At 37.3% G+C, this 22,968-nt stretch overlaps 1 protein-coding gene across 25 annotated transcripts in view; it reads right to left on the bottom strand.

Annotated features, from left to right (window-relative positions):
* The window catches only part of MCTP1 (multiple C2 and transmembrane domain containing 1), a 514,406-nt gene that overhangs the window by 218,291 nt on the left and 273,147 nt on the right, over positions 1–22,968 (bottom strand). For all 25 annotated transcript variants that reach the window (XR_012130151.1, XR_012130150.1, XR_012130148.1 and 22 more), the window contains exons 3-4: positions 5,481–5,623; positions 255–334 (exon numbers count right to left, since the gene is read on the bottom strand). Coding sequence is in view for 22 of the 25 variants with exons in the window: in XM_073233821.1 (XP_073089922.1) it covers positions 255–334; positions 5,481–5,623 (223 nt within the window). In the remaining 3 variants the exon portion in view is untranslated. The remainder of the gene's footprint in view (positions 1–254; positions 335–5,480; positions 5,624–22,968) is intronic.

Genomic DNA, 22,968 nt, shown 5'->3' with positions numbered 1-22,968 from the left:
TAGAGCAGTGCTGGGGAGTAAAGCAGGTATCCAACGTTTTTCTGTTGAATAGTTGTCAAATGAGATAGTCAGGGAAGAGGCTATTATTTTCACTACGTAGATGAGAAAGATGTACCTGAGAAGGGCTGGTGAGCACAAAAGCTCACAACTATGAATGACAGAACAGTGACAGGGACTCAGATCTGTGGACATTTTGTATTTTACAGGCCCAACTTCATAACAAGGTGTAGTAATACTACAAATACAAAAGTTACCTGTGTAGCTCCAATTGTGTGAGATCTAGAAAGGCCGAGCCCATAAAGTCATCCTGTAGTCCAAAATCATAATCAAATACCTAAGAAGGCAAAGAGACAAGGCATTATCATAAGTAACTATAATATAAACTTTAAATGAAAGTTATCTTGCTTATAAAAAGATTGGTTGTCTATCACATGAATATTCTTAATATTTTTAAAGTATTTGGAATAGTAGAGTCTCACAAAACATTCAAAGGAAATCACATTTAATTTTATTACCTGAAATTATTGGTTTATACCAAATAAAACTTTAAGGAAGATGAATACATCAAATCAAATTTTAAAGAAGAATATCAAATAAAATATAGGATATCATCAAATACCTAGGGAACATAAACTTATTTTTTCCCATGTTATAGAAGGGATGTTAGCATTGCTAGAAGGAAAAGTAGGTTGGTATAAATTCAACAAATATGTCTTCCATACTAGGCTATTGGTGATGAGAATATGATTCCAATTCTTCCCAATTTTTTAGGTCACTGAAAAGAAATCCTCTGAAATTATAGGATGTCATTTTAAACATACAAATAAGTAAAAATAGAGGTATCATTATTGAATAATAACTGTACTTTGTAAAGTTATATTAATGTTAGATTGAATTGCATTTTTATTGTCACAAGCAATGACTAATGGATAATATTAGTGTGACTATCAACAACAAACAGAAAGGAAAAGAACAGAGAGAACATATTTCTTCCTTCTGTCAAAACTATTCAGTATTTTCTCTGTGCCTTTCATGGTTCTTATTCCTACTATGGAGGATAAGAAAGCCATGTCCAATAGTACCTGCACTAGTGGGGGTAAGGATTTAATAATGTGGATAGTTGTTGAACCAGTGTGTTGTATATTTGAAACCAATATAAGATTGTATACCAACTTCAATTTTTAAAAAAAGATATTCAGATTATTCTACTCTTAAAAAAAGAAAAAGAAAAAGAAGAAAGCCATGTCCGTGACCTCTTAGAGCCTCTATATTGGGGCTGGGACAGTCAACAAAGACCCAGAATACACACAGTTCACTGATGAGCACTGTGGAGACAAAAGTCTAAGGTGGTGTGTTGGGAGCTGTTACTTTAGATAGGGAGTCCAGGAAGGCTTCTCAGAGGAAGTGTGTGTGTGTGTAGAGCCAGAAGGATGAGAAGGAGTAAGTCTCATTAGTATGGAACATGGATCCAGGCAGAGGGAACAGCAGTGTTTAGCATATTCAGTGATCCTCAAGAAGCCAGGGGTTGAAGCAGACTGAAGAAGGAGAGTGGAAGATTGGAGAGAGAGCTCTGAGCTAGTTCAGTTAGGGCCATTCCCAAAAAACGAAGTAAATGGGAGATGGCTAACTTCCATTCATGTATTAACTTTCGTATTCATTCCCTCAGCCAGTTTTGGTCAAAAAGTTATTATGTGCTGGACTGCATGCTAGGCATTTTGTGAACAGTGGTGAGCAGACTGACATTGTCAATGCCTGCAGTTTAGTGAGGGAGACACACGTTAAACAGGAAGTGCACAGGTGATACATAATTACAAATTTGGTAAGTACTTTAAGAAAAGAACAGGGCATGAAAAGTTAAAAACAGAAGTCAGGGAAAGCTTGTAAGGTAGGGAAAAAAATGCTCCTGCATGAAGTTTAGAACTGTGCCTCCTGACATTTTCAAATAAGAAATGTTTTTATTGCGCAGGGGTAGGAGTAAGTGAGAATGAACAGGTAAGAAAGTTCTTGAATGGACGAGCCAGGCCATTGGGCTCTCCAGGATGTGACAATCCATTAAGGCTTAGAGAAATCTGAGCTCAGCACTCCTTGGTCCAGTGGGCACAACTGCACAACACCTAGAAAGCTTGAAGCAGAGAAGACAGCAAGTACAGCCGTGGGGCAGTTACTGTCTCTTCTGCAGCACATGTATACTCCAATGCAAACAAGCCTAATATGGAAAACATTGGTGTTTAAAGGAAAAAATAAATACTTTGCATTACAAATGGATTCTTAAATTTGAAGAGTCACAGGGGATTTATTTAAGCAGTAAGTTCCCCTAATGCCTTTTAAATTATTCAATTTACAGTCATTTGATTTACATACAACCTTTCAGAAGTACAGTTGTCGTAGAAAGTGCAGCACTCCTGCAATAAATATTCTCCTTGATCAATTATACTTCTGAGCTTTAGTCATCTGTTCAGTGGCAGATCACATGAATATACTGCACGTCTTATGCAACCGACACCCTGGTACTTTGCAAGTGGCTGTAGTAATGTATTTTACAACATAAAATTTACACTAAAAATTAGAGAAATTTCTCGTGTGATCTTTTTTAATCATACTACCCTAATGTGTAAAATCTTGGGGAGAGTATAGTGACATACAATCAATGAGAACACCCAGAGTACATCCACACATGTGAAGGAAAGAGGTGTGCATCCACTGAACTGATTAGTGTGGGCAGCCCAGCTGGGTGACTCAACATTCAGTCAAACTCTCTATTTGCATGGTGAAGTCTTTCCTACTGCCCTAATGTCAGATGTTTAGTTTAGTTCTCAATTCCCATTAATCAGCAAAGGAATAAACATGGGAAAGAATAGAAACACCAGAATCCATTCATTAATGAAATTATTAGCTATGATGCTTGGCTCTAAGCTCTATAAACTACTCATCAGAGGGAGCAGTGCTCTAGCTGGAGCTTCAGAAACACCGGGCATAGAAAAAGATAAAATTGGAACAGGTACTCCCACTGCAATCATAACAAGCAAGCTATTGCTGATTTATGTTTATTTAGTGTTTACTATATGTTAGGAACTGTGTCAATCTCAGAGAACAGGGTACTGTTTCCACTTTTTAGATAAGGAACCCAAAGCTTACAAAGTTTGTGTTACTTGCTTCCAAATCCAAGGGCTAGGAAGAGGTGAGATTAAAATCTTACTATTTGAATCTATTCAGAAACAGAGCATATTTAAATTTAACAAATATACTTGGAGACCCACTCTGGGTGAAGTTCTGGGAATTCAACTATAAGCAATTTACATGAGATCCTTGCTGCACGGACCCTTCCCCATGAGTCAGAAACATTAAGTAACATTAGATAAAAGTTGGTTGGGGCTCAGTAAGACCTCTCTTCATTCTCACGTGAATGTAGAACAAAAAATGTTTTATTCTAATCAATTATTTCACTTAGCACTCTTAATTCAATTGTCTCCCAAGAAAAATTGCATTAGGGAGTATATCAGTTAAAATGCTTTGGATACAAGTAGCAGAAAACTCAACTCCCACAATTGGGAACCTGTTAGCTCAAAGGACCATTGGTAATTAGGACTTCAAGGGAGTTTTGATTTGGCACTTTAAAGGATTCATATATTTATTCATTCATTTATTTGAAAACTACTTGGTGAGTTCCTGCAGTGTGCCATGTACTGTTCTAGCACTGGAAATACAGCAGTACAGTGAACAAAACAAAGTTTTTGATTTCTTGGGCTTACACATGGTGGGGAGGCAGACAGTAAACAGATGCAGTAAACAGGGGAAAAACATCTCAGCATATGGAAATGGTAGGAACTCCTACTTACACAAGACGTTTAGGAGAACAATGAGAATAACCATTTCACTATAAAAGAATAATTAAACTCTAAATCATAGAATTGATACTGTAAAACAAAGAAACAAAAACCAAACCTAACTTTGGCCATTGCCATTAGTCATCTTTAATGGAAAATAAAAACTGTGTAACTTAACTGCCAGGTGAACATAGTAAACCTCAATCTCTTTGAGTCTCATTCACCTATAAAATGGACATGAGGATAGTTACTGTGTAGGGTTACTGTGAGAACTATATGAGATAAAACAGGCTTGTCATGTAGCACAGTGTTCAACAAATGGTAGCCATTATTATGATGAAGATGTGACTTCAGGTTCCATCTTCCCAACACTCAGTAACCAAACATTCACGTGGTTTGCTCATAAACCAAAAGCAAGTAGAGTCATGCTTTTTCTGCTTCCTTATTTTATTTTGCTATTGATTTTTTTTTTTTTTTGTCTAAAGTAGTTGAGATTCTTGATTCATGCATTTAGGAAGTATTTTTGAAACATATGAGACAAAACATCTAAGTCCAAACATCTAACTTTGGAATGATTTTGTTTGGGTGCACTGCGGTTTATGGCTGCAAATACATTTCCACTCTAACTATTCAGTTGTTGCCATTTAAATGTCCAAAAAGGTGACCCCTTACCCAAGCAGTGCAGCAGAATAACCTATTGTGCTCTAAAAATACAGAAGCTTGCTTCCTACCTCAAAAGTCCTGAATCAAAATCATTGGGGAAGAGACTTGGACATCTAGATTCTTTAAAACTTGATAGATAATTCTCGTACATATAGCCCTTAAAACCTATTGAGAAATAATTTTGGATAAGATAGTACGGGTAAAATTGCAGTATTTCCAGAATCTCTTGCCTGGCCTTAGCACATCTCTATATCAATAGGTGTTTCCAAACGGTGGAGCAAGCCCACACTGAGAAACTCCACCCATTCCTTTTGAAACTTGACCCCACTTAGTGAACATTCACCTCCCTTCATATAAAAAAGCCTTCCTATTGTTTCCTCAGTGTGATTCCCTCTGGGTCTGTCTGCACTCCAACTATCAAGCATGTACTCCTGTCTTTCTCTAAACTTTTAGTCTCCAAATAAACTCTTAATGCTCAACTGGTTTTTGTGTCTGTTTTTAAAAAAAAAAAAAACTACCCTAAATGAAAGGACTCTTTTTTTTTTTTTTGGTTAATATAATAGAGGCAGGAATTTTTCTCCCCCTCTCACCTTGTCCTTCTCCAAGTAAAGAGAACTTGGAGGAGGAATAGTAGATCGCCTGATACGATTCTTAAACAGAAAGGCTGGGTTCTGTGTAAGCTTTCCTTCTTGCTAGGTTATGTAGAGACTTGTTTTTATATGTTCCCAAAGTGCACTAAATTAGTTAACTGCACCAAACGGGAGGAGATGGACTTCACAAACCTCCTAGATGACAACCAACACTACTGTCCTCAAGAAAAATGCCCCCACTTGCTGGCCTTTACCTCATTTCATCACATCAACAGTTTAGAATTGTGCACAGCAGAATTTATCTCTGGTAAGAAATCTCATCAGCTGGAGAGACATGAGAGAAACCCTTACACAGAGATGTTTCTGTCAGATTGCATTAGGGAAGGACAAGTCAAGAGCTCACCTTTATATACAATGGTTCCCTGAGGTGGTCAACAAGAATGCAAGCTTTCTCCTCCCACACAGGATTGAGGTTCTTGTGTATTGTTTTACTTCTAAAAACTTCTTTTCCTCCAATTTTAAACTTTACATATGGATCACTTGTCCCTGTAAAAGAGATACACATCAGTCCACATTAGTCATACCTTTCTGTGGAAGCAAGAGAATAGCTCATCCGAGCATCACAAAGAATAAAAGTTAAATGAGGTTTATCACATGGGAAAAAAGGTTAAGTGTTTTTCCTAAATTTTTCCTTAAATAGTGAAGTGACAGCAAATTATAATACTATAATATTGTACCCTGTCCTGGTATTTAAATAACTCTACCGCATGCTGAGATTAACTAAATCAGTCATGTCTCTTGGTATCATCTGGTAACTATAAAAGGGATGACCCAGGAGCTCAGCTTATTTAACTAGCTTTAGACTTCTGTATGTTGCCAAAATTTTACACTACTCAAAAAGGATTAAGAAAAGGTGAATCTCAAACTGGGCTTCAGTTTTATCCTTGGTTACATATTCTTTCTTGCTCAAAAATTTCAATTTTAGAATGTTAGGAAGGGAATGAAGTCTTGGAGTAAGGCATCGGGGGAAGGAGACAGATGATTAATTAATTATCTGGATACTTTACATTATCTCTTAACACCTCCCAAGCTCCCCAGAATGATAAAGAAATCAGAGCTGTCAAGTAAGTGGCTCAAAGATGCACAGCTAGCAAGAGATGGAGTTAGGGTTCTAACCAAGGCTGTCTGACTAATGCCTATGCTTTTTCTACTGCAGTTGCAAGAGGGATTGGACTTTACATACTTACATACATATTATACCATTTCTCATTTTGACTGATGAATGAGACCAATCTTGATGTAGTGAGTCTATGCTGTTATTAAGGAGTCGGAGAAGGTGAATCAGGGACCACGCCAAGTAAATCATTAACATGTGACAATCTCCATTCTCAGGGAATAATGTATACAAGTCCTGACTCCCTTATAATAAAATTTTAATTGTTTTATCTAAATGGAAGCTATAGTTGATAACTATGGTCCATATGATATAAAGAAAAATATGTGGGGCCCTGAAAACTGTAAAGCATGATATAAATGTTAGGCACTACAATTATGACACTGATATCCTTAAACTCATTCTCTCTATTCCTCTTTAACACTCCACTCACCTTCGTGACACATAAATACCTATGCAAAATGGAAGGATTGCCTTGTAGGATTGGTTTGTTCTTAGTCAATCATTTGCAGCTCTTTCAAAACTTTCCACATTCCCCAAATAAATATAATACCTTGTTTTTAATATGACTAGATTTGGGTATAGTAAAATAATGATCCTAATTTTCAATCATGAAACTCCCTTTCTGACAGTTTGATTTTATCATAATGGCACAAACTTTTAAAAACACTTACAGATTTAAATGCAGGCTATTACAAGATAATCTATTTTAATGCATTCTTTAGGAAAGTCAGTGAACCAAAATGTTTAATAGTTAAAATGGGTGTTTTTAATATTGGTTCCCAGCCATGGGCTGAGGACCCAGAGATGTGGAGTGTTGCAGAACATATTGGAGGGCCATTACAATCCATACATATATTCGAATTTTCTCAGACGTGCCCTACATCAAGCTATTGCCTTTGATTTTCAGAATCATCTAAGTCAACTATGACCACTTGCTAAAATATTATAAGGTCCATAATATTAGAGCCATTAGATCACTGGTTTTTAAATCTCCAGCACTTACAACACAATCAGACATTGTCAGTCCTCAATAAACATTTAGTGAATAAATGAGCGACTTAATGATTTAATGTGGTGAGTGGCAGACCTCTCTTTCTGCAGACTTTTGTCTTCTCCACTTGGATTTCCGATAGCCGTCTGGATATGTATGAACATTCCAATAGATATCTGTTAGCATCTTGGTGTTAACAATGCCCAAAACTTAAGTCTTGGTCCTCTCTCCTGCTAAACTTGCTCCTCCTTCAGGCTTTGTCTGGTCAGTTAATGGCTCCAGTACTTGACAGTTGCTCAAGCAAGACACATGGAAATTATTCTCCATACCTCATTCTCCATGCTTTGTATCCAGGACACTGATTAATTCTCCTCCAAAATTCACCTTAACCATCTTCTCTGTCTCCACTCCAGTTAAGCTACCATGATTTCTTTGCTGTACTATTACAATACTACCCTCCTAACTGGGCTAGCCACATCTTTGCATCCCTTCTATTAATTCTCTATATGGCACACAGGTTGATCTTTTAAAAACAGTTCTATCTCCCCCTTCATTGCTTAACACATCTCAGAGGCTTTCAACGACACCTAGAATAAAATCCGAAATCTGTAACATGGTATATAGGACTTGCCATTTTGCCATCTTCATTTTTGGCCCCTTCCTATGTTCCATCTATCTTGTTGCCAGAAGTTATTTTTCTGCTTCCAGTCTTTGCATATTCTGGCCTTTCTCTTAAAAAAGCTCCCCCTTCCATTCTCTTCCCTTTTTGCCTGGCTGACATTTTATTATCTTCTAAGTGTTAGCTTAAACATAATTTGCTCTGGGATGCCTTTCTCAACCTCTCAGTCTAAATTAGTTCTCTTGGTCATTTTCTCTTGGCACTTGCTTTTTTGCTTAGTAGTACTAATCCTTTTGTTACTTACAAGTTAATTTGCATGTCTACCTGTTTACTAGGTGAATTTTTCCCCTGGATATAATACACATAGAGCCAAGACTCTCCCCCAGCACATGGTGGTGTCTGGGGAGCATCAGCATTCAATAAATATCTGTTAAATGTGTTGGGGTATGTTATGCATTTTCCTCGGTCCTGCCTCAAGAAAGAATTGAAGGGCAAAGACACAGTAGTGAAGCAAAGTAAAAGTTTTATTTAAAGTTATCTAAAAAGAGAAAAAGTACAGGTGACCTCAGGGAGGAGAGGTGCCCTGAAAGGCTGGCAAGAGAAGTTTAAGGCTTCACACTTCAGAAGTGCAGGTGACCTCAGAGAGAGAGGAGTGCCCTGAAAGGGTTAGGGTCTGGGGTTTTATGCCAGTTGAAGATTCTCAGGAATGTGACAAGGGGCTAGGGGTGTGGACTTGTTAAGTGTTCTCAAGATATTTATCTTTGATGAGACATTAAGTTTTATTAGTCCTCCAGGGAATTCTGCAAAATAGGCTTAACACAAGAAATTGACTGCTCTGATTTCCTCCCAGTATAGTAGCTTCCTGGTCTGGGAGCATATCAATCAAGACTGTTTACCCTTCCTCCAGGGTGGGTTGAGTTATTGTCTGTTTGCTGAGGAGTATGTTAATAATCTTAATTTCTTGAGTTTTTAAAAATGCAATTTTAGCTTTAAGATGGAATCTTCCTGTCTTAATTAGCTGTTTATAGGTTGGCCTATTAGCAGGCTAGAGTAAATCTTACAATGGTATGATCTAATTGACACGATGAAGACATGGGCTGTGCTCAGATACTTTTCTTTATTTGGGTAATATTTAAACATTCCAGGCCAAGTTGCTCCTGACCTTTTGAGCTTTAACTGATTAACTCATTAACTCTGAGTTTTTTCTGGCTCTCTAGTTTTAACTGGTTAACATTTTGAGTCCCCTGTAGTGGACTTTACTGGCCTTCATTCTCTCTCCACCCTGCTAATATCTATTTTCCTGCTTAACAAATGGATGAGTAAATGAGCAACTACAGAGTTTACGGCACACAGAGTATTAGACACATCCTCTAAGAAGTTGGTAAAAGCATGTATTATCAGCCTATAATGCAGATGCAAAACAATCTGAGATTCAGTGTGACTTGCCCCAAATCATACAAGTACACCAGGAACAGGATGGAAAGCAAATTTAGACTTTCAGACACCAACTGGAATGTTCTTTCTACTTAGCTTTTTAGGAAACCTGAATATCCATATTTTCCTTTTTTATTCTACCACACCATCAGAGAATTACTATGTAAAAATATTGAATAATGATTTAGATACTATAAATAATACTAATATTGACAAATAACTTATTCTGGTCAATAATCCTCAAATGTTTATTATTTGTTTAATCACCCTATGTTTCTGTAAGTATATTGTCTCCATTTTAGGCATGAGGAGGAAAGGTTGAGTAGCTTGCCCAGGTCCCACTAGAACTTACATATGGAGGCCAGTCTGGTTAGTGCTTTTTCTGGCACATCACCAAAAACATTACTCAAATAGATGTAACAATCCTCTATTTTTTTTGTCTAAAAAATATGAAGAACTCCCTTACAAGAAAAGTGATTCCAAGAAAACTTGGCCTTGTGTTTCTAAATAGTTATTGATATTAGCATGTTACTCCATTTAGTTTCACTATTACCTAAAAAGATTGACAAAGCTTCTAGTAATTTACTAGAAGTCCATCCATATGCTCAAAAACTAATCTTTTTGAGATGCAGTGTGCTTTATTTGTGTGATTCATTTTTTTTATTAAGATATTATTGATATACACTCTATGAAGGTTTCACATGAAAAAACAATGTGGTTACTACATTCACCAATGTTATCATGTCCCCTCCATACCCCATTGCAGAACAGTACAGTAAGATGCCAGAGCCACTATTTGCCTTCTATGTGCTACACTGTTTTCCCCATGATACCCCCCACACCATATGTGCCGATCATAATACCCCTCAATCCTCTTCTCCCTCCCTCCCCACCCACCCTTCCCCACCCCTCCCCCTTGGTAACTGCTAGTCCCTTCTTGGAGTCTGTGAGTCTGTTGCTATTTTGTTTCTTCAGTTTTTCTACATTGTTATACTCCACAAATGAGGAAAATCATTTGGTACTTGTCTTTCTCTGCCTGGCTTATTTCACTGAGCATAATACTCTCCAATTCCATCGATGTTGTTGCAAATGGTAGGATTTCTTTCTTTCTTATGGCTGAATAGTATTCCATTGTGTATATGTACCACCTCTTCTTTATCCATTCATCTACTGATGGACACTTAGGTTGCTTCTATATCTTGGCTACTGTAAATAGTGCTGCAATAAACATAGGGGTGCATATGTCTTTTTTTACTCATTAGGTAAATTCCTAGGAGTGGAATTCCTGGGTCAAATGGTATTTCTATTTTTAGTTTATTGAGGAACCTCCATATTGCTTTCCACAATGGTTGAACTAGCTTACATTCCCACCAGCAGTGTAGGAGGGTTCCCCTTTCTCCACATCCTTATGAGCATTTGTTGTTCTTAGTCTTTTCGATACTGGCCATCCTAACTGGTGTGAGGTGATATCTCATTGTGGTTTTTATTTGCATTTCCCTGATAATTAGTGATGTGGAGCTTCTTTTCTTGTGCCTGTTGGCCATGTGAATTTTTTCTTTGGAGAAGTGCCTGTTCATATCCTCTGTCTATTTTCTAATTGGGTTATTTGCTTTTTGTGTGTTGAGGCATGTGAGTTCTTCATATATTTTGGATGCTAACCCCTTGTCAGATATGTCATTTACAAATACATTCTCCCATACTGTAGGATGCCTTTTTGTTCTGTTGATGCTGTCTTTGCTGTAAGGAAGCTTTTTAGCATGATGTAGTCCCATGTGTACATCTTTGCTTTTGTTTCCCTTGCTCAAGAAAATGCTTCAGGAAAAAGTTGCTTATGTTTATATTCAGGAGATTTTTGACTATTTTCTTCTGTTTTATGGTTTCATGACTTACATTCAGGTCTTTGATCCATTTTGAATTTACTTTTGTGTATGGGGTTAGACAATGGTCCAGTTTCATTCTCCTACATGTAGCTGTCCAGTTTTGCCAGCACCATCTGGTGAAGAGACTGTCATTTTGCCATTGTATGTCCATGGCTCCTTTATCAAATATTAGTTGACCATATATGTTTGGGTTAATGTCTGGAGTCTCTAACCTGTTCCACTGGTCTGTGCCTCTGTTCTTGTGCCAGTACCAAATTGTCTTGATTACTATGGCTTTGTAGTAGAGCTTGAATTTGGGGAGTCCCCCTACTTTATTCAGATCCCCCCTACTTTATTCTTCTTTCTCAGGATTGCTTTGGCTATTCGGGGTCTTTGGTGTTTCCATATGAATTTTTGAATTATTTGTTCCAGTTCATTGAAGAATGTTGCTGGTAATTTGATAGGGATTGCATCACATCTGTATATTGCTTTGGGAAGGATGGCCATTTTGATGATATTAATTCTTCCTAGCCATGAGCATTGGATGAGTTTCCATTTGTTAGTGTCCCCTTTAATTTCTCTTAAGAGTGACTTGTAGTTTTCAGGGTATAGGTCTTTCACTTCTTTGGTTAGGTTTATTCCTAGGTATTTTATTCTTTTTGATGCAATTGTGAATAGAATTGTTTTCCTGATTTCTCTTTCTATTGGCTCATTGTTAGTGTATAGGAAAGCTACAGATTTCTGTGTGTAATTTTGTGTCCTGCAACTTTGCTGTATTCCGATATCAGTTCTAGTAGTTTTGGAGTGGAGTCTTTAGGGTTTTTTATGTACAATATCATATCATCTGCAAACAGTGACAGTTTAACTTCTTCTTTACCAATCTGGATTCCTTGTATTTCTTTGTTTCGTCTGATTGCCATGACTAGGACCTCCAGTACTATGTTAAATAACAGTGGGGAGAAAGGGCATCCCTGTTTAGTTCCCAATCTCAGAGGAAATGCTTTCAGCTTCTCGCTGTTCAGTATAATGTTGGCTGTGGGTTTATCATATATGGCCTTTATTATGTTGAGGTACTTGCCCTCTATTCCCATTTTGCTGAGAGTTTTTATCATGAATGGATGTTGAATTTTGTCAAATGCTTTTTCAGCATCTATGGAGATGATCACGTGGTTTTTGTCTTTCTTTTTGTTGATGTGGTGGATGATGTTGATGGATTTTCAAATGTTGTATCATCCTTGCATCCCTGGGGTGAATCCCACTTGGTCATGGTGTGTGATCCTTTTGATATACTGTTGAATTCTGTTTGCTAATATTTTGTTGAGTATTTTTGCATCTATATTCATCAGGGATATTGGTCTGTAATTTTCTTTTTTGGTGGGGTCTTTGCCTGGTTTTGGTATTAGGGTGATGTTGGCTTCATAGAATGAGTTTGGGAGTATTCCCTCCTCTTCTATTTTTTGGAACACTTTAAGGAAAATGGGTATTATGTCTTCTCTGTGTGTCTGATAAAATTCTGAGGTAAATCCATCCGGCCCCGGGGTTTTGGTCTTGGGTAGTTTTTTGATTACCTTTTCAATTTCTTTGCTCATAAATTGGTTTGTTTAACTTTTGTGTTTCTTCCTTGGTCAGTCTTGGGAGGTTGTATTTTTCTAGGAAGTTGTCCATTTCTTCTAGGTTTTCCAGCTTGTTAGCATATAGGTTTTCATAGTAGTCTTTAATAATTCTTTGTATTTCTGTGGAGTCTGTCGTGATTTTTCCATTCTCATTTCTGATTCTGTTGATTTGTGTTGATTCTCTTTTTCTCTTAATAAGTTTGGCTAGAGGCTTATCTATTTTGTTTATTTTCTCAAAGGACCAGCTCTTGGTTTCATTGAATTTTGCAATTGTTTTATTCTTCTCAATTTTGTTTATATCTTCTCTGATCTTTATTATGTCCCTCCTTCTGCTGACTTTAGGCCTCATTTGTTCTTCTTTTTCCAGTTTTGATAATTGTGATGTTAGACTATTCATTTGGGATTGTTCTTCCTTCTTCAAGTGTGCCTGGATCGCTATATACTTTCCTCTTATGACTGCTTTCACTGCATCCCACAGAAGTTGGGGCTTTGTGTTGTTGTTGTCATTTGTTTCTATATATTCCTTGATCTCTATTTTGATTTGTTCATTGATCCATTGATTATTTAGAAGCATGTTGTTAAGCCTCCATGTGTTTCTGAGCCTTTTTGTTTTCTTTGTAGAATTTATTTCTACTTTCATACCTTTGTGGTCTGAAAAATTGGTTGGTAGAATTTCAATATTTTGGAATTTACTGAGGCTCTTTTCGTGACCTAGTATGTGGTCTATTCTGGAGAATGTTCCATGTGCACTTGAGAAGAATGTATATCCTGTTGCTTTTGGATGTAGAGTTCTATAGATGTCTATTAGGTCCATCTGATCTAGTGTGTTGTTCAGTGCCTGTGTGTCCTTACTTATTTTCTGCCTGGTGGGTCTATCCTTTGGGGTGAGTGGTGTGTTGAAGTCTCCTAAAATGAATGCATTGCAGTCTATTTCCCTCTTTAGTTCTGTTAGTATTTGTTTCACATATGCTAGTGCACCTGTGTTGGGTGCATATATATTTAGAATGGTTATATCCTCTTGTTGGACTGAGCCCTTTATCATTATGTAGCGTCCTTCTTTATCTTTTGTTACTTTCTTTGTTTTGAAGTCTACTTTGTCTGATATTAGTACGGCAACCCCTACTTTCTTCTCAATGTTGTTTGCCTGAAATATGTTTTTCCATCCCCTGAATTTTAGTCTGTGCATGTCTTTGGGTTTGAGGTGAGTTTCTTGTAAGTAGCATATAGATAGGTCTTGCTTTTTTATCCATTCTATTACTCTGTGTCTTTTGATTGGTGCATTAAGTCCATTTACATTTAGGGTGACTATTAAGAGATAAGTACTTATTGCTATTGCGGGCTTTAGATTCGTAGTTACCAAAGGTTCAAGGTCAGCTTCTTTAGTAACTTACTGCCTAACTTAGCTCGCTTATTGAGCTGCTATATACACTGTCTGGAGATTCTTATCTTCTCTCCCTTCTTATTCCTCCTCCTCCATTCTTCATATGTTGTGTGTTTTGTTCTGTGCTCTTTTTAGGAGTGCTCCCATCTAGAGCAGTCCCTGTAAGATGCGCTGTAGAGGTGGTTTGTGGGAAGCAAATTCCCTCAGCTTTTGCTTGTCTGGGAATTGTTTAACCCCACCATCATATTTAAATGATAGTCGTGCTGGATATAGTATCTTTGGTTCAAGGCCCTTCTGTTTCATTGCATTAAATATATCATGCCATTCTCTTCTGGCCTGTAGGGTTTCTGTCGAGAAGTCTGATGTTAGCCTGATGGGTTTTCCTTTATAGGTGACCTTTTTCTCTCTAGCTGCCTTTAAAACTCTTTCCTTGTCCTTGATCCTTGCCATTTTAATTATTATGTGTCTTGGTGTTGTCCTCCTTGGATCCTTTCTGTTGGGGGTTCTGTGTATTTCCGTGGTCTGTTTGATTATTTCCTCCCCCATTTTGGGGAAGTTTTCAGCAATTATTTCTTCAAAGACACTTTCTATCCTTTTTCCTCTCTCTTCTTCTTCTGGTACCCCTATAATACGAATATTATTCCTTTTGGATTCGTCACATAGTTCTCTTAGTATTGTTTTGTTTCTGGAGATCCTTTTATCTCTCTCTATGTCAGCTTCTATACGTTCCTGTTCTCTGGTTTCTATTCCTTCAATGGCCTCTTGCATCTTATCCATTCTGCTTATAAATCCTTCCAGGGTTTGTTTCACTTCTGTGATCTCCTTCCTGACATCTGTGATCTCCCTCCGGACTTCATCCCATTGCTCTTGCATTTTTCTCTGCATCTCCGTCAGCATGTTCATGATTTTTATTTTGAATTCTTTTTCAGGAAGACTGGTTAGGTCTGTCTCCTTCTCAGGTGTTGACTCTGTGATCTTTGTCTGCCTGTAGTTTTGCCTTTTCATGGTGATAGAGATAGTTTGCAGAGCTTTCCTTCTTGTTGGTTTGTGGCCTTCCTCTCCTGGGAGAATAGCGACCTCTAGTGGCTTGTGCTGGACAGCTGTGTGCAGACAGGGCTTCTGCTTCCTGCCTGGCTGCTATGGAGTTCATCTCTGCTGTTGCTGTGGGTGTGGCCTGGCTCAGGCTGCTGCTCCAAAATGGTGGAGCCCCATTGGAGGGGGAGCAGCTGGGAGGCTATTTATCTCCGTAAGGGGCCTCTGTGCTCCCTGCTGCCCAGGGGGTTAGAGTGCCCAGAGATCCCCAGATTCCCTGCCTCTGGTCTAAGTGTCCTGCTGTGCCCCTTTAAGACTTCCAAAAAGCACTCTCCAAACCAAAACAACAACAGCAACAAAAAAAGAAGAAATATATTAAATAAATAATTAAAAATAAAAAAAGAAAAGAAAAACACGATTTTCTTTGTCCTCAGGTGCCTGTCTCAGGCACCTGCTCACCGGTCTTGCTTCCCTGTTTCCCTAGTATTGGGGTCCCTGTCCCTTTAAGACTTCCAAAAAAAAAAAATGGCTGCTCCCGTTTCTTTGTTGTCCAGCGTTGGCCTCAGGCACCCGCTCACCGGTCCTGCCGCCCTGTTTCCCTAGTATCCAGGACCCCATGCATGCACTGTATCTGCGCTCTGGTCCTGATGGCTGGGGCTGGGTGTTCAGCAGTCCTGGGCTCCTTCTCCCTCCCTGCTGACTCATCTCCTCCTGCCGGGAGCTGGGGGGAGGGGCGCTCAGGACCCGCCGGGCCAGGGCTCGTATCTTACCCCCTTCACAAGGTGCTGGGTTCTCGCAGGTGTGGATGTGGTCTAGATGTTGTCCTGTGTCCTCTGGTCTCTATTTTAGGAAGAGTTGTCTTTGTTATATTTTCATAGATATATGTGGTTTTGGGAGGAGATTTCTGCTGCTCTACTCACACCGCCATCTTGGCTCCACCCTCTGTATTTTATTCCTTTTGATGCAATTGTGAATGGAATTGTTTTTTTGATTTCTCTTTCTGCTAGTTCATCATTAGTGTATAGGGATGCAACAGATTTCTGTGTATTAACTTTGTATCCTGCAACATTGCTGAATTCAGATAGTAGGTCTGGTAGTTTTGGAGTGGATTCTTTAGGGTTTTTTATGTGCAATATCATGTCATCTGCAAACAGTGACAGTTTAACTTCTTCTTTACCAATCTGGATGCCTTTTATTTCTTTGTGTTGTCTGATTGCCGTCGCTAGGACCTCCAGAACTATGTTGAATGAAAGTGGGGGAAGTGGGCATCCTTATCTTAAAGGAAAAGCTTTCAGCTTCATGCTGTTAAGTATAATGTTGGCTGTGGGTTTGTCATATATGGCCTTTATTATGTTGAGTTTCTTAGGTAGTTTTTTGATTACCAATTCTGTTTTGTTGCTGGTAATTGGTCTGTAGATTTTCTGTTTCTTCATGGGTTAGCTTTGGAAGGTTGTATTTTTCTAGAAAGTTGTCCATTTATTCTAGGCTATCCAATTTGTTACCATATAATTTTTCATAGTATTCTCTCTTAATTCTTTGTATTTCTGTGATGTCCATAGTAATTTTTCCTTTCTCATTTCTGATTCTGTTTATGTGTGTAGACTCTCTTTTTTATTTGATAAGTCTGGCTAGGGGTTTATCTATTTTGTTTATTTTCTCAAAGAATCAGCTCCTGCTTTATTTGATTCTTTCTATTGCTTTATTCCTCTCAATTTTTTTTATTTCTGCTCTAATCTTTATTATGTCCCTCCTTCTACTGACTTTGGGTTTCATTTATTCTTCTTTTTCTAGTTTCATTAACTATGAGTTTAGACTGTTCATATGGAATTGTTGTTTTTTCCTGAGATAGGCCTGTATTGCAATATACTTCCCTCTTAGCATGGTTTTGGCTGCGTCCCACAGATTTTGCGGTGTTGATTTATTGTCATTTGTCTCCATATATTGCTTGATCTCTGTTTTTATTTGTTCATTGATCCATTAAGGAGCATGTTGTTAAGCCACCATGTGTTTGTGGGATTTTTCATTTTCTTTGTGTAATTTATTACTAGTTTCATACCTTTGTGGTCTGAGAAACTGGTTGGTACAATGTCAATCTTTTTTAATTTACTTAGGCTCTTTTTGTGGCCTAGTATATGATCTATTCTTTAAAATGTTCCATATGCACTTGAGAAGACTGTGTATCCTGCTGCTTTTGGGTGTAGAGTTCTGTAGATGTCTGTTTGGTCCATCTGTTCTCATGTGTTGTTCAATGCCTTTGTCTCCTTACTTATTTTCTGTCTGGTTGGTCTGTCCTTTGGAGTAAGTGGAGTCTAGAAGCCTCCTAGAATGAATGCATTGCATTCTATTTCCCCTTTTAATTCTGTTAGTATTTGTTTCACATATGTAAGTGCTCCTGTATTGGGTGCATATATATTTATAATGGTTATATCTTATTGTTGGATTGACCCCTTTATCATTATGTAATGTCCTTCTTTGTCTCTTGTGACTTTCTTTGTTTTAAAGTCTATTTTGTCTGATACAAGTACTGCAACACCTGCTTCTTTCTCCCTATTAGTTATATGCAATATCTTTTTCCATCCCTTTACTTTAAGTCTGTGTATGTCTTTGGGTTTGAAGTGGGTCTCTTGTAGGCAGCATATAGTTGGGTCTTGTTTTTTATCCATTCAGTGACTCTATGTCTTTTGATTGGTGCATTCAGACCATTTACATTAAGGATGATTATCAATAGGTATGTACTTATTGCCATTGCAAGCTATAGATTCATGGTTACCAAAGGTTCAAGGGTAAGTTCCTTACCCTTCAAGCTAAGAGTCTAACTTAACTCAGTATCCTATTACAAACATAATCTAAAGCTTCTTTTTTCCCCCCTCCTTTTCTTCCTCCTCCATTCTTTATATATTAGGTATCATATTCTGTACTCTTTGTCTATCCATTTTTATTACCTCTGGTGACAGCTATTTAACCTTAGGAACACTTCCATCTATAGCAGTCCCTCCAAAATACACTGTAGAGGTGGTTTGTGGGAGGTAAATTCTTTCAGCTTTTGCTTATCTGGAAATTGTTTAATCCCTCCTTCAAAGTTAAATGATAATCTTGCTGGATAAAGTATTCTTGGTTTGAGGCACTTCTGCTTCATTGCATTAAATACATCATGCCTCTCCCTTCTGGCCTGTAAGGTTTCTGCTGAGAAGTCTGATGATAGCCTGATGGGCTTTCCTTTGTATGTGACCTTTTCTCTCTCTCTCTCTGGCTGGTTTTAATAGTCTGTCCTTATCCTTGATCTTCACAATTTTAATTATTGTATGTCTTGGTGTTGTCTTCCTTGGGTCTCTTGTGTTGGGAGATCCGTGCACCTTCATGGCCTGAGAGACTCTCTCCTTCCCCAGACTGGGGAAGTTTTCAGCAGTTACTTCCTCAAAGATACTTTCTATCCCTTTTTCTCTCCTCTTCTTCTTCTGGTGCCCTTATAATATTAATATTGTTTCATTTGGATTGATTACACAGTTCTCTCAGTATTCTTTCACTCTTAGAGATCCTTTTTTCTTTGCCTCAGCTTCTTTGTATTCCTCTTCTCTAATTTCTATTTCATTTACTGTTTCCTCCACTGTATCTAATATTTTAATATCCTCCATTGTATTCTTCAATGATTGGATTTCCATCCTAAATTCATTCCTGCATTCTTGAATATTTTTCTTTGCTTCCAGGAGCATGCTTATGATTTTTATTTTGAAAGCTCTTTCAGGAAGATTTATTAGTTCAGTCTCACTTGATCCCTTTTCTGGTGCTGTTAAGATTTTGCTTTGAACCAGGTTCCTTTGACGCTTCATACTTGTATGTGGCACCCTGTAGTGCCCAGAAGCTCTACTCTCTGGAGCTCCTCAGCCCCTGGAGTGATGTAGGGGGTCACAGAGGAGTGGTGCTGGTGCCCTTTTCCATGAGGTCTGTTATTTCCTCCAGGTGTATGCAGTGTGGAGAACCTTCTTTCCTGTTGTTCTTTTAGGATTAGTTGTATTAATTTTATTTTCGTATTATATGTGGTTTTAGGAGGAGGTCTCTGTCTCACTTCTCACACCGCCATCTTTAATCCTGCAATGTGCTCCTTGTTCTTTCACAGAAACATTTTCTCCAACCACCATATAGGTTAACTGGCAAAATCCCCTGAGAATTAGGTACAACTGGTTCCTAGACTGTTAGGTAGTCTGTCCCCAGTTCTTAATAGTAGAATTTAAATTACAAAAGGGAATCCAGATCACTCAATCAACATTTATTGAACACTTATTATATAAGATAAAACATACTGCCTAACTAGCCTATGAGATGAGTTCTAGTGTTATCCTGAGCTTTCAGGTGAAGAAACTACAGTATGGAACAGGTAAATGAATTTGCAAAAGTCACACAGTGGGAATGCTTGGACTGGAACATAACTGCTACAATAGGCCACATTTAAACACAATGTTTTTCATGTCTGGGGTCATATCCATGATGCCACTTAAAGCGGTAAGTAACCAATGGCCTGAGGAAATAATCCAGCGTATAAGTGTAGATCTCATTCAGTGTTCAAGCTTTGATTTGATGCCATATGATAAAATTTGCTACATTTCTCTCTTCCTAATTATCACTTAGAGGCCTCTGGTGCTACTATTAAAATTTAATAATTTTTTAGTAGTAAAGTTTCTTTAAGGAATTTCTAATTGTTTTCAAGGTCTTAACTAGTGAACCTTTAGTGATTAAGAGTTCTTATTAATTTAAGACCTACAGCTTGTGATTCCAACATGGGAATTGGAGAGATTGCTTTTTTAATTAATTTAGGTTCAGCAAAAGATTTGTTATCTAACCCTCTTATTTTCTAACTTTGAAAGTGTTTTTCTAACACTTTCTCTTTTAAATAGGTATTATTTTCTCTTTTAAATAGGATCTCTGTGGTTAAGACTACTTTGAAAATGTTAGTTTAGAACAAAACTAAATAGATTCATTTTCTACAGCCTTTAAAAAAGTTAACATACACTGTGATTCCCCAAGGATGGGACATGACTTGTGGCATTTGGCAGGCTTCTTTGACCAGGTGGCCTGCTTTTCTTGAGTGCATATTTCAGGACTAATAGTCCCTGATCTCTCTTGGGAAATGCTATCTTATATTTCATTGACTAGGATGTGCTGGAGGTTCTTTGATTTTCATAGACTTCCCAGAGAGCTCAAATCATTTTATTATAATAAAACTCCACATAAAGCTGAGCCACTAACATGTTGTTGATCTTTATAAATGTATTATGCCAAAAATAAAAAAATAAAAAAAGATTTTAGCTTGTTGGTTCAAAAAACAAAAAATTTAATAAATCAGCATTTGTGCTTTTTTGTTGCAATATTTCATTCAACCACAAGATGACACTAACACTTACCAAATTATTGCCAGGCCTGCCGTTCTGCCAAAGTTAAGGCATCTCTATCGCACACTTTGTGGTTCTCAGCATTTCTGGCAACCTATGCTTTGTTTTTATTAGCTGGGTGAAGCCCTTCATAAAACCTTTTATGGGTCATCATGAAATGAAAAGGCAAATAAATGCAGGAGAAGAAACTTGGAAGGGTTAACCATAAAATAAAAAGAAGATTTTAGTGTTACTCATTTCATATTCAGGAGCAACCTTTCACACATCCATTTGGGCAGGTAGCACTAATTTTTGAAACATTACTAATTATTTTATTCTATAATTTTAAATTCTATACTTCAAAAATTATAGAATATTGTAGACCTAGGGATTACTAATTATTTAGTTCTGAACCCTGGGGTCATGCTTAAAAAAGAGGAATTACATGGTGTGTAAAATGTATTCTCGTGTAATAAAGGAATACATATCCCCAAAGCTACGCTTTCATTTTTGTTTTGAGTCAGGTCACTGATAAGTACTTCAACATGCTGTGTGATTATTTAGCTTTTATGTAAGTCCAACCAACATAGAACAAACTGTCTGAATAGGTCCATTTTGTGCAGCAATAAACACAGCATACACAAGATGGCAGTCTCTCTTCCCTTAAAATAATATGAAAGATACTTAAAATGTAAACAGCATCTAATAATGAAGCTCTAGGTTTTCATTCTCAGAATAAACAAGTTTAAATCAATCTTATGTCAAACCTTGTATATAATGAAACAGGAATGACTACTCCTGTTCCAGGGACCTATAATTATTCAATCAGACCAATTCCTAATAAAAAATAATGCCAAACTGAAACTACGTCTCTATTTTAGAATAAGGAGAAGGAGGAGAAAGAGAAAGAGGCACGAAGACAACAAAAGAAAGAAAAGTGAACATAAATATTCAGTGTGGGCAATTACAGATTTCAAATTTGAGCTGCATCTTCCTGAAGGTGTCAGTTTTTTCTACAAAGATTTGAAGCTAGCTATCTTTGTTGCCCAAACGCAACAGAAAAGCTATCTGTTGTATAATAACGTCCTTGATACTTGAAAGAGGCCTGCAAAAACAGAGATGATAAAAGCACACTCAGCAATATGTTGTATCTTTGTATACACTTATTTTTTACTAATGATTTTTTAAACCTTCAAAACAGGTACCTTATTTAGGTGTTAAAATTGTTTCCTTAAGCTCTCCCATTCCTTCCTCATTCTTTGTTGATTTGGAATGCCCTACAGAGGAACTTTCACATAGGGCTAAATAACCAAATAGATCAAGATTCAAATGCACAAAGTTTATAATAATGTATGGCTCTATGCATAAAAGCAAACTAACATTTTCCAATAATGAGGAATATGAATATTCCAATGATTTTTAAATTCCTGGTTAATGAAGTTATATGATACAGCACATAGATGAATTAAAAATAATACTGTGATACAATGAATTATAGAACTGAACTAAACAAATGTCTTCCTTTGAAGAATGGAAGGCACCTCAAGACACATTGTACAGAGAAGGTGTAAATGACAGGGATAGGCTATCGATGTTTATGAGTAATTTTTTGGTTCATTTTTCTCTTGTAAATGCAGAGTTCAGGATATGCAAGGAAAAATAATATACATTATATTTGGGATAAAGACAGCTTACTCAAGTTTCCTTCATATCTGGCATAAATTACAGGTGGTATGTACATGCAATTTCCCGATTACTTCTGGAAGTGCAGGCAAACTAAAATATGGAAGGGTGGTGCTTTTGTTTTTCATACTGCTTTAGGCAAATTCTGATTTAATTTTAAATATAAATGTTAAGTAATCTGTGACATAAGAGCAACCACCAAAGAGGAGAGTGACTTAGATATTAATTTTTCCAAAGGGCTTTACTCGCGTTGCCTCCAGGAGCAACCTCTGTGGCCAGTAATGAATTCACTGACTAGATAGCATATATATTCATCACCATTAAATTGTTTTTCACCCAAAGGGAAACTGTTTCCCCTGGAATTCTTCTGAAACATATTACTATATTTCTACAGCCATCCCAATCCCTCCAAAAAATCAAATATAAAAATTTTTTCAAAAAATGCTTCGAAGTACTTTAACTTCCCTATTAAAAAAAATTAGAATTTTAGAAAATAAGACTCTGAAGTATCTATTCTCTCCTCAATCTTTTTGCTTCTGGCTATCCCAATAGTTTTCTGTAATTGTTTCCTTGAGTGTCACAGGAACTTTTAATCGCCAATTTCAATTGCTCTTTCTCAGTCTTCAGCTACTTTCCTCTGTGGGTGACATTGAACATTAACTCCACTGACTCGGCGACTTCTTTTCCTTTTCTTGGCCCTATGACACTACTCGCGGTAATCCTATGATGAAAAGAATAT

Source organism: Manis javanica, chromosome 1 (assembly GCF_040802235.1).
Source record: "Manis javanica isolate MJ-LG chromosome 1, MJ_LKY, whole genome shotgun sequence".
Lineage (NCBI taxonomy): Eukaryota > Metazoa > Chordata > Mammalia > Pholidota > Manidae > Manis > Manis javanica.
This window is presented reverse-complemented; position numbering and strand designations above follow the sequence as displayed.